The sequence below is a fragment of the Siniperca chuatsi genome, linkage group LG19 (genome assembly GCF_020085105.1).
Source record: "Siniperca chuatsi isolate FFG_IHB_CAS linkage group LG19, ASM2008510v1, whole genome shotgun sequence".
Classification (NCBI taxonomy): domain Eukaryota; kingdom Metazoa; phylum Chordata; class Actinopteri; order Centrarchiformes; family Sinipercidae; genus Siniperca; species Siniperca chuatsi.
Window position 1 is genome coordinate 16,000,565 of NC_058060.1, and position 13,850 is coordinate 16,014,414.

At 39.4% G+C, this 13,850-nt stretch overlaps 1 protein-coding gene and 1 non-coding gene across 2 annotated transcripts; both read right to left on the reverse strand.

Moving 5' to 3' along the window:
• Positions 1-361: 361 nt before the first annotated feature.
• Positions 362-8,181, reverse strand: LOC122866313 (glycine--tRNA ligase-like). The gene is made up of 17 exons (XM_044175788.1): positions 7,897-8,181; positions 7,409-7,510; positions 6,499-6,601; positions 6,249-6,390; positions 5,781-5,869; positions 5,135-5,211; positions 4,872-5,017; positions 4,630-4,779; positions 4,354-4,516; positions 3,585-3,749; positions 3,395-3,502; positions 3,136-3,281; positions 2,948-3,033; positions 2,660-2,769; positions 2,040-2,133; positions 1,740-1,930; positions 362-863 (listed from the first exon to the last, which is right to left on the reverse strand). The coding sequence occupies exons 1-17, from the start codon at positions 8,143-8,145 to the stop codon at positions 741-743; spliced, it is 2,244 nt and encodes a 747-aa protein (XP_044031723.1). The 5' UTR covers positions 8,146-8,181; the 3' UTR covers positions 362-740.
• Positions 5,956-6,090, reverse strand: LOC122867098. The gene has a single exon (XR_006375863.1). It is a non-coding gene; the product is annotated as a small nucleolar RNA SNORA84 (small nucleolar RNA).
• Positions 8,182-13,850: the final 5,669 nt, after the last annotated feature.

Here is a 13,850-nt window from a genome sequence, read left to right on the forward strand (position 1 = left end):
GACAGGGCATTTGTGCCAGGTTACACATGATAAAGCTCTAGACATTTCCCAGACGTTATGACTAAATTAACAATTTAGGCTTTAACTCCAGTTTGCCTTTTAATAGGCTGTGTTTAAAGTATCATTCATGCTAAAAACTGAGTTTCAAAGCCCCTAATACCATCTCATTTTGCTGGTGTTGGCAGAAACCAGCAGGTAATTTCCTAACCTGAGTTCATAACGAGTCTGTTGGTTCCCTCTACTGTTTGTGACTTACTCTCATAGTAGTTATCGCTGTGACGGGGGACCACTGGACATTAGTGGTTGTACGTCACTCAGTCTGCGAAGCTTTGAAAACTTGATAGAAAACATTACAGTTGTATGCCTGTGTCCAGTAAATGCTGGCTGTTTTTATTGAAATTGTTAAATATCTTAATCCGATCTGCCTCCAAACTGGAATGGGGGAAGCCTCCTTCCACTGACGACAACAACCTGATTACATTTTCTCCCTTTTAAAACATATCGACATGGTCATACATGGATGAAAAGTTGCTCATCAAAGAAACAACAGTCCTGTGCAAGCTTTCCACAACTGTTAGATATGATGAATACATGACATTTTAGTGATTGCAGTGGTGTAGAACACAAGGAGGGCTCTGTGCACCACTATAGCTTATCACAATACAGTTGCAATATTCTTCCTGGTGATGCATATGCAACAAGTCTGGATTTTCATGGAGTGACTGGTAGACGAGTGAGCTTTACTCTTCAGCTTCCTTCTTGCTGGTCTCCTGTCCTTCAAAGACGGGGTACTTGCTCTCCACTTCTGCCCAGCTCAAAGCGCCGTTGGCCAAATCCCGAATAATCACAGGCAACTCACTGACCTGAGAAGAGAAAAAAAATGTTTACTTGATTGTTTTAAATGGTGTGTGTAATTTCAGCTGAAACACGCACCAAGCAGTGTGTGTTTAAAGCAGTGTCAAGCTCGTTATGAATAAATGCTACAAATTTTTCAATAGAATAACCATCAAGATGGGAAAATGTATGAACAAACTGAATTATCCTGTAAGGACAGGTAATAAATACACAAATAAGGTCAACACCTGGGGCGGGCCTTAGGGGAAACACTGGCTACATTGCGTAGTGCTTCTTCATTTGACATCCATGACAGTGGTTGTGTGCACAAAGCCCGGGTGAAATGTGAGCTGATATGCGGCCTGTGTAGACAGCTGTATTGATTTAAAACGAAGTGTATCTGTGCCATCAGATGTGTAAGAAATGGACTGCTGAAAAATGCGGCTGAAATGTGTAGACATGGTGCTAGGCTCAGTCTCATTCTAGCAACATCCCCTTGATGTTTCCACTCCACCTTTGTTTGTGCCTTCCTTTAGAGGGTTTGCATTATTACGGATGGAGGAAAGATCATGTGTACATAGTAAACCTTTGCTACATTTACTGTGGCCCAAAATGATTTAGGTTTGTCTTGTAGCTATATAGTTTTTACACACGTCAATTTGAAAATAAAAAGAGCTCTCTTATATCACATGGTCAATGTTTTGCATGGATTTTTCATGCTTTAAAAGGTGGAGATTGGCAAAAGCATATTCATATCATCCCCTTAATGAGAGCGCCATCTACACATGTAAAAGTGAAGTCTATATGGAAGTGCTACTAAGGAATGATCGATTTAGGCAAAGGTATCTATCTACCTGAAAGACAAACAAAAAAAAACAACAACAACAAGGGAACGTGTGCTGTACCTCAGCCCTGATCTGCCTCATTGAGTCGCGGTCTCTCAGAGTGGCCGTGTGAGGCGTCTTGTTCACTGTGTCGAAGTCGATGGTGATGCCAAACGCCACTCCGATCTCGTCCGTCCTGGCGTAGCGCCTGCCGATTGATCCTGCCGAGTCATCCACCTTGTGAGAAACACCGTTTTTGGTCATCGCCTCAGCTAAGAGGGAGAAAGATTTTTAAAAATGTGTTAACCAAGACAGCAGCAGCACATTCCCTCCTCACAGACAGAAATGGAACATATACGTTATCATTATTCCCTCACTTACATAAATCCCTCACGAAGGGCGCGAATTCCGGTTTCTGACTCAGAGGCAGGACGGAGCATTTGTATGGAGCTACAGTAGCAGGGAAGCTAAAGTACTATTGAAAAGGAAAACAAAAATCTTTACAGGCAACCAGCAAACATAAAACACTACAATACATGCAAAATGCAACAACAGTGTACAACAGGGGTGAGTGATACAAACTTTTCTAGGGTTTTGCTGATAGACAATTATGATTATGTCAATATTTCTAAGCTTGTGAGTCTTTCAAGATTATGTACCAGTTGTTAACCATTAAAATGAACACTTTAAAACAGTAATAACGTCAGAGTTAGCAGCAACAAGTAACTTCTGTTATCTTCAAGGGCATTAAGCCACATAGGAAACAAAGCACACACCATACTCAGATTTTAACAATGTTTGAACACAATGTTCCTTAAAAGCTGAACCCACCACTTGGTCTACGTCTCAATTTATTCAGACAACGAGGAATTAAATGCATTTTGTTTGATATCAAAGAGCTTTTACATTGCTGTAATGAAGGAAACAAGCTCTTGAATGAAAATCAGTCAAAAAAATAAATCAAAAAACAGTAATTTTTGGCATCCAGACTATTGACTTACTGTTCTTTGTTCGTCACCTTCTCTGACATGGAATGTGTGCTCGAAGATGGTGTACATGATCCTACCAATGCCAAAGGAGGGCTCGATTACATTGGGAACAACTTCCTCCACTGTGGATGACAGAGACAGACGGAAAATGTGTGTTAAAGAAGTAAAGAAGTTATTTATGGATTGCAGACACACGTTAAAGTGAAAACACATATTTCCAACATGGTCCCAAGATGTTAACCCACAAGACATTACATTAAACTAAACAATAAAATCTTCTCTCTCATGAGTGAATCTCACCATGCAGAGTCTTCTGGAATCGCTTCACGCTGACCATGTCCTTTGTGAGTTTGAAAGACTTGCCTTCTGTCTCGATGGTGAACTCTCTGTAGAGTAAAAAATAAGACACTGACTGTGCTGGAAATTACAAAACCACAACCTTTCATCAGGCACCCGTACTGTATATGGCTGCGGTTAACAAAACTCACCCAGTCTCATTGAGCAGCTGCTCCTGTTCTGTTATGAAGCATTCGTCACACACAGACAGATACTCCATGACTATCTTAGCATCCTTCTTGTATGCCTTCCCAATGGCTCCTTTGTTGGGTTCAAACTGGACGACATTTTCAACTTTGTGTGGAGAAGTTAAGGAGAATAACAAGGCATCTGGGTGCTTAGAATTGTCTTTGTTGTTTGAACAAAGATTATCTTTTGCAGTGTTAAGTAGTGCTACAGTTTAAAGGATATGGGTTCTTTTAGAGACTTCTCAGCGACCAGAGGGACCTTTGTGGCGCGTGCATGGCATTTCAGATCGTAGCAAGACCGGTCAGCACACCCCACAATCTCAATCCAGCCCTGCAAGGGACAAACATTTACTTTGAGCAGAAGTATGTCGACTACCTGATAAGCCATGAGGAAAAACTGGAAAAGAACATACATAGGAGGTTTTGGTTTCAGCATCCCAGCAGTCACAGGCATAGTGAGCCATCTCGTTGTCCATGTGCTGTCGGAAACGCAGCTTGTCTTTGGCGATACCAACTTTAGTAAGGTAGAGGTAGATCCTCCCGATGAAATATCCCAGGACGGAGTTATTGATCACTCCCTAAATGAGAAGGTAAAAATCAACTTCAGAATGCAATCTTACATTTAGAGTGTGAAAATTCATTCTTCTGAAACAGCAGTTAAAAAAAAAACAAAAAAACAAAAAAACAAAAACCTCATTTGACAAAAACTCATTTTGGGTCAAATCTTTAATTTGCTTAAAACCAATTTTGTAGATCACATCTTAATAACACAGCTGGGCAATATGTATCAATACTATGATATGAGATCATATTTAATTTGGGATTTCAGTATTTGAAAATTATGATATAATGTAAATTTTCAATTTTCCGGTCTCAAGAGCAGAATTACAGATAAGAAGCATTTTTCTGAGCTTATGTTACTGAGTGAAATGAACAGTAAATACCTCTACAAGCTTGGTTACATATCCATATTACTCAAGATGATAGTTAGCAAAAGTTTCCTGTGTAAATACTTTCTGAAAGCACCAATAGTATTGGTGCTTTTTTCACCAATGGTATTTTACCATATTGTACTGATCTGTAAAATATGTTTGTGTCAAAATTACCCAGCCCTTTTACTATAGCTCAACATAAAAAAAATGTACTTAGTGCAAATATCAAAGTTGTTGTAGTGATTCCCACCTGCTCCACAGCGTCCCCCAGCCTCATGATATGTGCAGACTGGCCGCTGGTCTGAGCCTTGGAGGAGTACAACATGATATCCAGGTCGGCTACATTGGAAAATTTAGGGTGGACCTTCTCCTTTGGGTCCACAAAGTGCTCAATCTCAGCCATGGTGAACTCTCTGCATGGAAATGTGGAGCAATTACATTCCTGTTTAAAGTCATGAGTCACATCTCTAGAAGTACAGGGGCGAAATATTTGGGAAAATAAAACTCGACAAAGTGGATATCTCACCTAACACGAATGAGTCCAGAGCGAGGAGAGATTTCGTTCCTGAAGGAGTTTCCTATCTGAGCAGCAGCAAAGGGCAGTTTTCCCTGGTTAAACTCCAATAGACGCTTGAAGTTGAGGAAGATTCCCTGAGCTGTTTCAGGCCTCAGATAGCTGCAAATTTAGATTAAAATCAATCACTCAACAATGATACAAATTCGGCAAAATCAAGAAAAAATTATCCACAGTATTACGTTTACTTTTACCCTGGCATGTTCCCCCCTGGTCCAATGGACGTTTGAAACATCAGGTTGAAGGAGACGGGAGGTGTGAGGTCGTTTCCTGTGGTGGGCGACTTGACGTTGTATTTCACAAAGAGATCAGTCAGCTCCTGCTGGGTGTAGTTGTCCATCTGAAAATTATATTAGACAAAAACAAGTTCAGTGAATCATTTCATTTAAAACACTGTCAGGAACAGCTTTTCCACATACTCCCTCAAAAAGAGCATTTTGTCTCAGTTAACACTGACCTGAGTGATGACTTCCTCCATCTCAGCCTTCTTCTCTGCTGCACACTTCTTATCAGACATCAGCTTCTGGAGATGGGCTGCAGGACACAAAAAAATTAAAAACAATGCTTTCACAAACAGCTATGATAGTACCTGACGGACCACAGAGTCAAATAAAAGAAATTGATGATTTTCATTTATTATATTCTACCTACAGTCTGAATATTTGCTCAAAACAAAGCAGCAGGATGAAATGCACATCTTCTTTTTGACATCAGATCCAATTAGTCTCCAAGTCTTTCAGGAACTGACATGTTCTCCTTATATCTCAAATTACCCCCCAGCTTTTTGGCACAGCTCCAGTCTCTGTGATCCCAGCAGCTTGCATTGCTGTGAAAGCCCTGTGTGATTTCTGCTGGTCCAGCCACTTTGATTTTTCCTCAGGCACAACAGTGATACTCAGAGCCGGGCCAACCAGCAACAGCCACTGACAATACAAGTTTGGACCGTGTCCATCCCTCCCTGTGCAGAATCCCATGAATAATACAGATGAAAGACCTCTGCTGGAGGTACTTTTAGAATGACTAATGTAGTTTACACAGTAGTGGAGGCCAAGTCTCTAAATACACTCAAAGAAGACAAACAGGCAGATGTACTAAAGGCTTACCTTTGAGGAGGTGGTCAGCCCGGAAGCATTCACCATTCTTGACATCTTTCACCATGTAGTCAGCAAATTTGTCCACATGTCCTGATGTCCTAAGAAAAAATAAGGAAACAAACAAAACATCTGATTTATCAAGACGTGTTGAAGGAAGTGTTATTAATGTTTAATTCCATCCAAACAATGTATCTGCAACCGGGCTATGGAAGGCTGCTATAGTGGCAGCTTCCATGCATAAAATTGCAGAATCAGTATGCGCCTGTTAACAAAAACCCACAGTTCAGCACTTTGGAGCTGACTCTAGGAACCACCAGGCACTTTCTTCAGCAGCTTCTAACATTACCATCAATTAAATATACATAAATGATGAACAAAGACTGTCTAACACCCATAGAAGACGTGATCATTTTTTACACTTCTACATCTTATGGTGACAAAAACACACAGCAGACAAAAGCATTACAGGGTACCTACTTGAGGACGGGCTCGGGGGTCAGCATTGTGCAGTCGATCTCCAGGATCTGCTCCTCCTGGATGAAGTGCTGCCTCCAAGCCTGTAGGATGTTGTTCTTCAGGGCACAGCCCACAGGGCCGAAGTCGTACAGGCCGCTCACACCTGAGGAGCATTACTGCATGGTAACAGAATGCTTAAAGACTATGTTTACGGCGTTTCATGCACCAACCTAAACCTTTACTTTCCTAACATTAGCTGTTTAAGACTTACCTCCATAGATGGCAAAGGCCTGGTCGTAAAAGAATCGCCTCTTGAGGGTGTCCTCCATCTTGGTTCTGTCAACAATGTCATCTTTGGGTTGTAATGACAGTTCCTGCAATGAGAATTATATTTACAACATTTCCTCTCACATAGGCCATAATGCTGTCAAGTTACAAAGTGAGTTGAAGATAGTTAAGTTTGATGACCAGGATCAATTTTGGAAAATCTGAGCATGGAAATGCATTCTATGATCTTCGGGAAAAGTCTTATATAATAAAATTGTGGCTCAAAAGGTCCACTTACTAGATTTTGGCGCTTTCAACTGCATCTCATGGTTTTCATTCGACAAATGGAGCTGGCTCAGGTTTCATTATGTGACCTATGTTTGGAGCTTCGGTCACGTGATATGAGGTGGTCTTATACAGGGTGAGATTGTAACTCCTGTCTCTGAACACTGTGGGATGTGGTTGAAAGCTCTATGCTAGTAAGTGGACCTTTTGGCTTAGATTATTATCTTACATATGATATTGTAATAGGTTCCATGTTTGCAAAACATCAGATTTTTAACGTCCTAATTGAACGCATCCTCCTTGATGTCAAACACACTGCATCTCGAGCCAGCACCCATTTCATTGTCTGCTTGTCAACATCGTGGATTGATACAAGAGAACAAAAGTGTGGGCAGGCTCCCCATATTTTAATGAAAGTACATCAATATTTGCAACACAGCCTGATTATTTAAGCTGACAAGTGTGATGATGACTAAGCACTTACAATTGCAAATCCTATTCCTCGTGTATTTTTTTCTTCAACCAATTATGTAAGGCTTGGCAGAGGATTTATAAGGTTTCTGAGTAAGTAAAGAGGCTCAATCACACTCATTGAACTGCATTCAAATCCACAGTTAAGCTGCACTCACCTTGGCCTCCAGAGTTCTCTTCCTTGCTTTCAGTTCAGCCACAGCTTTAGTGACATCCACATCAGGAGCTCCATCCTGTTTCATTTGACGCACAAGGTCCCCCTAAAACAGAGAGGTGGCTTGAGACCCCGGCATACAGAAAACCCCTGAGTCAGCTACAACTACGATTCAATTCAAGTTTGGGCATGTTTACATCAACAATTAACCAGGCCTTTTCTCTTAACCCCACCCTGCTTACAAATGTCAGCAGCACGTTGAAACGTGGCAAAGAGTGCAGACATGACTGCCAGCTAGCGTTAGCACTTAGCTAGCAAGCAATGGCTGTCCTCATTCATTGACAGCTTCGTAAGTAGCCGGTCTGATTAGCAGGTTAGCCTGGCAAGTTATCACGCGGACTGTGACTGTGTCTGAGGCAATAAAAAATTACCTAATCCAAATCAAACCGACTTATTCCATATCAGTTGAGATTGTGAGATAATAAGTGTTACCTGTTCTTTGACTGCAAGCCTCAAAGGGGCGAGAATCTCTTCAATGTTGCCGTCCATGGTTTGTCCTTCCGCCAGCTGCAGCCACAGGCTTTTCTTCTTCTTCTTACACAAGCAGACCGACGTTGAAAACGGCCTGTTTTTGGGCGGGTAACGGAGCAACTGCCGAGCAAACCGGACCGTGAACACCGGACAGAAGGAGGAAACCTCAGTGCTGGTCCTCAGCAGTGCTGATGCTGCGCTACGAAGCATGGACCGCCGTAATGGGAGAGGAGAATGATGAAATCTGGAAATAAGTAAACGCTGCTTCCGCTCCGGGCAAGCACTTTCGCTACGTCTTGCACAGGCACTTGGCGATGTATCGGCATATTCGTCAAACACAATTTATTAATTTCAATTCAATTCAATTCAATTGTAGATATTACATTTTTATTTCTGCAGTCAATCACGCTGAGTGACATTTATATGGAAATAATAGATTAAATGTTATGAATGACAAAAATAAAAAATGCTCATGGTACATGTAGGTCTAAATTATGACATAGGCCTACGAAGCCAGCCACATTTTTGACTCACCGTCTCATCAGTCAAAATTCTGATTTATTATCTGTGAATTTTTTAATTACACACATACAATTATAACTTATTGTAACAATTTGTCCATTTAATCCCACAATTCTACAGAGAATACTGACTATAAGTAACACTAAACTGAAATGTTATATACTAATGCAATAGTCTTTAGATGTTACTGTTGTGGTGTTACTTTCTGTTGAATGGGATTGTGTTCATTTCTGTGTTTTGGACAAATCCAACAATCCATGCTACAAGACTGTTCAAAACTTTTGCATAATAAAAGTACCTAAACCTGATGTTTATCAGTTTGACTCATCTGTTAAAGGACATGCAAGCTTTTTAAAATCAGTCAAATGTTTTTTACAAGACCTACAGTATAGTCACTTTGTTTTAATGCAGTAATGTTTACAACCCTGTGTTTTATTATATTATGTTTAGTACATAGTCTTGATATAGCCTAAATATATTTTAAAACATAATATATAGCAAGTTGTGTACATATGGTAGATATTTAGCTGCATTTGACTTTCATATTTAATGTGATACAGGTGTCTGTATCTTTAATATTAAGTACATTTGCAATACATTTCACAGCCATTTATAGGAATATAATTGAAAAATGAATGGACTTAATTATTTTATAGCATAACTTACAATAGAAAGTGACATTTGATTCCCCAACACTCATGAGGAGTAAAGTATAAGGAGCATTCAGATCCTCTTTGTTACTCCAGAGTCTTGTGATGGTGGAATTGAAGAGAACACAAGAGAACAGGAACGCAGATTTAATACAGACCTCACGTAAACCCTCAGATATCGTTGAATCCCCAGTAACAATCTCTCCTGTGATTTCTGCTCTGCCTGACTCTTTTACCAGAACTGCCTTTTTGTAAAGACAAGGAGTTGATCATTCCTCCCACAAGATACATCCCAGATACTTCACATATCCCCAGGGCTCAAATCTCATCATCTCAGCCTTATTAAAACCTGTCCTGATTTTGCAGAGGAATCACAGATGTGACCTTTACTGTTTCAATCATTTTAAATAACCCTCATTGATAGAAAGGTTTCCTGACATTTGATTGATCATGGTTGGTTTCTCAAGGTCTTTTCAGACAGTTCTTGCTCTGTCAAAACGAGCATGTCAGAGTCTGTTGTGCGCTGCTTGACAGTGAACAGCCTTGGACTCAGGTGGTCATGTTGGATTGTTGACTTGATCAGTTTCCCTCATTCTGTGGCAAATTCCATTGATCGAATAGGCCTTTTTCACAGAAGACATTCTGATTTGTCAATAGTAGGAAAAGCACAGGTGTTACTAATAACAATAACGGTGACTCTGTTCTATTCAGGTGTCCCAGTAAGCCATGACAATTGTGACAGTGAGACAGCATGCACAATACCAGGACCCTGAATGGAATTACGGCATCATTAATGTTGTTATTTACACCTGTGCTTTTTCTACTGTGACATGTCTAAATGTCCAAAAATCTGGTTACACAAGCATGTTTTCTGATCTCTTATTCTGTAGTAAAGGTGCTTGGATTTAGAAATGCATTATTCTTTGCTGTGTATAGCTATGAAAAAGCACACATTACGGTTTGTGTTGTCCATTTACATCTAAAGAATTAGAGCAATCAAATGGAAAATAAATAGAATGAAAAAGGGAAATCAGTAGCATCACAAGGAACAGAGGAAGCATGCAGCTAGTCCTATTCTCCTCCTCTTTTAATGTCAAACATAAAATGCCTGCAAGAAGATGCCTCATTTGGCATTATGGTGATTTTTTAAATTTGATTGTGATGATGAATGCATCTTTTACAGTAGGGATTATTTACTGAATAAAATACACAGAATATATGTTACATAATCTTTCTAAATGTTGTCCACATCACAAATAAGGTTCTTTAGTTAGTTCTATTCCACAAGGTGGCACCACAGGCCACAACTAATGATTTAGTTTCTACAGAAGCAAATCCTTTAGCCACAAATGTCCAATTAGAGTGTTTCATTAATCTTTTTGTACAAAGAGTGATCTGAGGGTATTTTGTATTTAAATTTTAAACAAATTTTGACAGTAAAAGAGTAGTTGGGCATATGATTTTAAGCTGTAAACATCTAGATATCAGCCTGCTCAGGAGGAAAAGTATGTGTATGCCTATTTTTTTTCCTTTAAAAATCTTTTATTGTTGTCCTTTAATTTGTGTCCAGGCCTTTTGAAACTGAGATTCCAGGTACTAAAGTGGTCATGTTACATTTGCTTGTTTTGGAATAGTCTATAATACCAAGGATATAATATGTGAAACAGGATTTTTCTGCTCAAACACACACACAAAAAAAGCCTTTTATTATACAAATTTATTGCTTCACATTGTAGGATGTGTGGACAGCAGACTATCTTCCATTGCTGTACTGAACTGTGACCCTGTACAAGCCTCACCATGTCATTGTTTATGTGGGGTGGACCTCGAAGGCTCCACATCTTGAGGAAACAATGTGAAAGAGGCCCATGCAAAGAGAGGGAGAGGATTATATGATTCCAGCTTGTTACTGAACTACACCCACGTTCATAAAACATTCAAGGACCCCAGTCTGACGGCACACCAGATGTATTTGAAGGTGGTGAAAAAGATCATCTGTGTCTTATCAAAGTTAACATCAAGACCATATTTATTTTAATTATTCATCAACAGAAATGCATTGCTCGAGGGCTGTGCCACTGAGTTCCCTCAGAAAGAGAAATGTCAGAGGCCAGTAATTTTTAATGTCAGTGATCAAGACGTGAAGTCCAGGATTTAGTCTCATGTCTTAAGGTAGTGATGGTCCACTATGTGTCGATCTTTCTTTATCTCTTTGGCACTCACCAGTCCCTTTACCAACAAAAGGGTCAGGAAGTGTTTGTGCCCTGCAGCTGTGATTTTTCAAAGAGTGATTATTTGTGTCCCCATTAAGCTCTTAAGTGCTGTGTTCAGTCTAATGTCCAGATGACAACCATTCATTCTGGTTGTTGCCTGCTAATTCAAGGTTTCATTAAAGTGAATGATTTTAATATATAACCAACCTTGATATAACATTTTGCATGCCAGAGATCAATTAACTGAGAGGGTAAACTACTTCATCTAATATTTATATAATGAACCAGAACCATCAAATCCAAGTCATTGTGGTCAAGTTGTAACTTACCACTTACCACTGACTTTATTAATGCATTTACCAGTGTTTTATAGCTCAGTTATAAGCCATTGATAAGAAGAACTTTTTGGGTTGCTACGTTAGTAAAAACATCCTGCTGGTGTTAATCCCTTAGCTCTTAAACCTGCAGTAATTAATCTTTAGCCACTAGGGAGCAGCGAAAACAAGCTGAGAACACAAAACTGATATATCGCCTTTTAAGTTGATATGCAAACTTGTTAGCTAATAGTTGCCTACATACACATCTAGCAGACATGAAGCAACATTAGCATTTATTTGGAGTCGTGTTTCTGGCCACCTGATGAATGTAAGTCCAATACTCACGCTCCTTTTAGCTCTGTTTCGGTCACCACCAACTCCTGAGGGAAATAAACATCATGCAGAGGGATTTTTCACAATCTGGCAACCCAAGACCTGTGTCGTGTTGTCAATTGTACACATACATTATTGTAAACATCAGGACAGAGGCATTGACCCACACTGGGAGCATTATGTCGGCCTCGAGATTACATACTAATTATGAGCAGCATCAACAGATGACAGCCTGCACTTACTACTGTTTTCCTCCTGTCCATATTTCATCATACACTTGTCTCTCAGGTGGGGTCATTTAGGGCTGTGTGAGCCTCAGCTCCATTAAAGTGACAGCTAAGGTGAAGCGGGACGAACACTCAGACACGTCACTGCTGGCAATGTACCAGAAAACCACTTTATCTCCCTTGTTGTTATTCTACGGTCCACTGAGGCTGAAATAGCATGAATAATGTTTGTTTATCAGTGCATGTGGAGGGTGTAGGTCTCTGGTGCACAGGTGGATATCAGTTCAAGAGATGGGGAATAGACGACATGATGTAAACAACAGATTAAAGGGACAATTCACTGACTTTACACATGCTGTGAAGGTCGGGTTATTCATTGTGGGGAAAAATTCTCAACCTGTGAAAATAGCTGTGCGGCTCTGGAGAAAATAACCCCAATGATGTCACAGTGATGCCATCGGGGTTATGTCATCTTGGGTTTGGAGAGTATTTATTTTTAAGTGAAAACCTGCATTATGGAGCTTGAAAGACATGGTCATTTACTAGGAAGGCTCTGACAAAAAGATGCTCTTAAATTGCACTATGGGAAATGTAGGATTAAACATTCAGAGGATATCTCGGCCTCTGCTGCAGAGATTTTGACTGTTCTTTTTAAAAAATATGTCGGTACGACTTTCGATAAAAAGCACCCTTTATAAAGGGTTTGTGAAAAAATGAAGTAACAGCTTTATTAATGGTTACTAAGTAATTTACTAATGCTTTATAGGTAGGTTAGAAGTCACGTTTTGGGTTGCCAGGTTGTTGGCAATTCATTAATAAATGCTCCTGTAGGTTTTTCATTTTCTAATAAGCCATCAAGTCTGCTGTTATAAATGTTAATACGTCATTTATAAAGGGTTTTTACAAGAATCCAGTTTATTGATGAATTAAAGAGCTAAAAAGACAAAGCTTGTGTCTATTAAAAAGTGATAACAATAAGTCTCATGTGAGTCCCCTAACCTTATGGAGATGCAAAACTAAGTGACTGGAGTACCCCTTTAAAAAATGTACTGTTTAATTTATCCACAATTGTTTCTTTTTGAAAAACTAATGTCTAATAAAACTAAATTTGACATATTTTATATATAAAGATGTGTTTCATCCATAGAAATTGGCCAGTCATGTGTTTATACATATATGCAACACAAAAAATATATCTAGAAAAACACACTTTGGATGGAGCTGCTTTTAGATGTGTTGTTCAGGGCCGCCAACATGGAGGACACCAAGGTCATGTCCTCTGTATTGTTTCAGAGAATTTGGGGCTTTGAATTTTACATAGTGAGAATTTTTAAACCAGATTCAGATCTTTTTCTTTTGTCAAAATCCTTTAATTGGACTATTTTAAGCCAGAAATATTAATTAAAATAACAGGATTTGGTATTTATCCATCGGAATTACATACCTGGCATTGTGGGAAAGGCTTTGAAACAGCTTTAAGTCAATATAGGGTGATAAAATTTGCCAAAAATATATTTTAGCAGTTAAATTACTATAGAAAATGTTTTAAAAAAGAGAGAAAATTCTACTCTTCCCCCCCTTTAAAAGTAGGTGGGGTTGGTGGACTTCTGACCTCAGTATTTCCTGTGTCAAATATTTACATTATTAACTTAC